We start from the raw sequence: 3,515 nt of genomic DNA on the forward strand, positions 1-3,515 counted from the left end.
TGAGCAGCAGCAGTATGGAGTGAGTGAGTGTGTGTGTGTGTGTGTGTGTGTGTGTGTGTGTGTGTGTGTGTGTGTGTGTGTGTGTGTGTGTGTGTGTGTGTGTGAGAGTGTGTGTGTGTACCTGTCCACATGGAAGCGTTTGAGCAGCAGCAGTATGGAGTGCTGCTGAGCTCCACTGGGGAGTCTGATGACGTGAGACTGCATGGTGATCAGACCGTAGCGGTTCAGAGACTTCCTCATGTAGTGCAGCTTCCCCGCGTCCGTCCTGGCCAATCAAAACACAGCTTATTACATGGGGCCTCCGTACAGACCAATCACAACAGATCTGAGCAGGCAGGCTCTTCTTTTTGTCTGTTTGGAGAAAATCTGGACTCGGTTGTGTGGGAGGGAGGGAGGGATGGAAACAGATGAAAGAAAGAAAGAAAGAAAGAAAGAAAGAAAGAAACAGATGGAGAAGAGAGAACGAGAGTGACAGAGACATGAAAATATCCAGAAAGAAAAGAGAAAGAGGGATAGAGAGAGAGGAGAGAAAGAGAGGAGGAGAGAAGGAGGGATAGAGAGAGAGGAGGAGAGAGTATCGGACCAGCTGAACCAGCCCGGTATGAACGGCGTGGCCACCTACTTGAAGGTGTTGCCATGGAGGTCCCTCTGCAGCTCTCCCTGCCAGCGCGCCCGGCCCAGCCGCTCCAGGATGCAGTACGAGTGGTCCGTCAGAGTCAGCTCCGGGTCGCTCTGGTCCCCGATCAACGCCTGGAACCGCACCGCCTGAGAGGCCACCAACACCAACCTCCTGCCCCATCTGCAGAACCAGAACCACACACACTCCGTCATCACCAACACACCCGGTCATCATTAACACACCCGGTCATCATTAACACACTAGGTCATCACCAACACAGGTTTAAATACCACCACCACCACCACCACGCATTCCCACCTTCTGAACGCCTCCTCTAGAGTCAGGCAGGGCACCAGGTCGCTGGTCCGGACGGTTCTGGTGACGTCCTTCCTCTCCTTGAACAGGACACTTGAGCCCTGGAGGCCCGTCTTGTTGTCCAGGACCACCAGGACCGGGTAGACATCCACCACATCGAGGCGGACCGCCTCCTCCTGGATGCCCGTGTCAGGGTCGATGTCCGCAAACCTGGAAGTTCAAGTTCAAGTTTATTTGTTATTATAAGTAAGTAAACAACGCAACAAAATGCTTAAGACAGAGCAGCTCTACAACATCAATTAACAATACAGTGAAATAAGTAAACATGGAAACATAAATATAAGCGCTAAAAGTAGTAGGAGTCAGACAGACAAGCCGGTCGGGCCCATAATTGGTCACAAGTTCCGCTTTAATTTGATTATTGTTGACTTTATCTCCTTGTCATGTGTAGTATGTTATTCTGAACTATGACCTGAGCATAGCCACACAAAACTTCAAGGTGTGACCTAGCAAATGGCATCCTGCTTTTGCATCTGATCATCACATTTCTAATGTTAGAAGCAGTTTTGGTTTTTAGGCGTAAATGAGTCAAACAGAGCCTTCTCAGCAGAAGAGGTATAAACAGCTGTGATGCCATCAGAGGGACCTCATGACCAGAGACACACCACAACATGGTGGCTTGACAAGACATCAAGTTGATGTTCGACGGGTTGCCTTCATACAGTCTGTAGCCATTAAACACGACTGAATGGCTTTGTGAACACTGGGTGTTTCAAGGCTCCTCGGTCTGTAGCAAATACATGAAGTCTGTGTTGCTAAACCGACACAAGCTGCACACTGGTCCTGACATCGAATCATGACACCGACACCAACACCAACACCTACACCAACACCTACACCTACACCTACACCAACACCTACACCAACACCTACACCAACACCTACACCAACACCTACACCTACACCTACACCTACACCAACACCAACACCTACACCAACACCTACACCTACACCAACACCAACACCTACACCAACACCTACACCAACACCTACACCAACACCTACACCAACACCTACACCTACACCAACACCAACACCTACACCAACACCTACACCAACACCTACACCTACACCAACACCTACACCTACACCAACACCAACACCTACACCAACACCAACACCAACACCAACACCTACACCAACACCAACACCTACACCAACACCTACACCAACACCACCAAGTTCTTTCTCTGACATGTAGCGTTGAAGCATGTAGAGGCGATGTTGGCGAACACAGGCAGTTATAACTACAGGTGGAGGACAAAAAGTCAAACGTTAGATTCAGAGCAAGCGGCACTAAATGACGATCGTGAGGAGAACGCGGACAGCTCACCTGTCGAACAGCACCACGTCGTTTCTCTCCTTCGGCAGCTCGTAGAAGTTCACCTCGGGGTTGCAAACCACCGACTTCCAAATGTACTCCTTCGTGTACGAGTCCAACTTGAGGGGGAACTTGGGGCTCCTCTGTTCCAGGCGTATCCACAGACAAGGGATGGTTATCCCGTCCAGCCCCTCCAACGCAACCTCATCCAGCAGAATATCCAGAGCATCCATGGCCGGCTGGCTGGCTAGCTAGTTGGCTAGCTCTGCTGCAAATGCGCTGCTCAAAGCAGTCCAAAAATAACGGATTCGCAGCTGATACGTTTACAAAACACCTGTTTACGGTTTCCTAAACCGTGCTGTCTGTTTTGGGGGTCACACAAGCAAACGCCCCTCGTTAATCGAGGCACATGTCGAGTTGAAAGAGATGTTTACATCGTTAGCCGGACAGGTCGCGTGTGTTCCTCTGGTGACGTGTTTGCTTTGTAAACTTTGACCTTGTGCTCTACGTCACCGCGAACACGCTCAGTCCCTCTCTGGAGGCGACCACTAGGTGGCGTACGTCTGCTAGGATTTCACTATTGTGATTTAAAAAAAAAAAAAAGGACCTAAACAGCGTTTTATTGGCCGTATAATCAATTGAATCAACTGTTGGAATGTGGTCATGTTTGCATCCCCAGAGCTCCGGGCTCAGGGTCGGCCGTCCTCGGCCCCCGGAGCAGTGAGGGGTTCAGCGGATCGAACAGCGCCCATCAAGCCTTCATGATAAAGACACATGAGCGAACATTCATTGATCCCGAAGCATTCAGATTCAGTAGTTAACTCCTTGATAGACGCGATGGCAGGTGAAGATTGTCCTCGCAGCCTCATGTGCGGATTAAACTGTCGACAAGACATCAAAACATTTGTGAAAATACTGTGTTCTAAATGGAACCAGTGGACCGCATCATCCAACACGGCCAACTGCGTTCACTAAAACACCTGAATTTGAGTGCATGTGATGCGATTATTGTAAAATGGGTTCAGCGATCTGCATTAAAACTAAAGGATGATATCAATCGATCTTTACGCATTTCTTCATATACAGACACAAGGACAGGTCCCATTTTTATTCAATGTCTTTATTAACGAAGTACCTTTTTAGAAAGAAATGTACAAGTGAAACCAGCGCACTGAACTTGGCATTTATCGAAAAAAACCC

At 49.1% G+C, this 3,515-nt stretch overlaps 1 protein-coding gene across 2 annotated transcripts in view; it reads right to left on the reverse strand.

Moving 5' to 3' along the window:
* The window catches only part of gtf3c1 (general transcription factor IIIC subunit 1), an 18,420-nt gene extending 15,729 nt beyond the window's left edge, over window positions 1-2,691 (reverse strand). For both annotated transcript variants that reach the window (XM_083693840.1, XM_083693839.1), the window contains exons 1-4: window positions 2,328-2,691; window positions 938-1,144; window positions 623-799; window positions 122-265 (exon numbers count right to left, since the gene is read on the reverse strand). In XM_083693840.1, coding sequence (XP_083549966.1) covers window positions 122-265; window positions 623-799; window positions 938-1,144; window positions 2,328-2,548 — 749 coding nt within the window. In that variant the 5' untranslated portion in view covers window positions 2,549-2,691. The remainder of the gene's footprint in view (window positions 1-121; window positions 266-622; window positions 800-937; window positions 1,145-2,327) is intronic.
* Window positions 2,692-3,515: the final 824 nt, after the last annotated feature.

Source organism: Argentina silus (assembly GCF_951799395.1).
Source record: "Argentina silus genome assembly, chromosome: 22".
NCBI classification, from domain to species: Eukaryota; Metazoa; Chordata; class Actinopteri; order Argentiniformes; family Argentinidae; genus Argentina; species Argentina silus.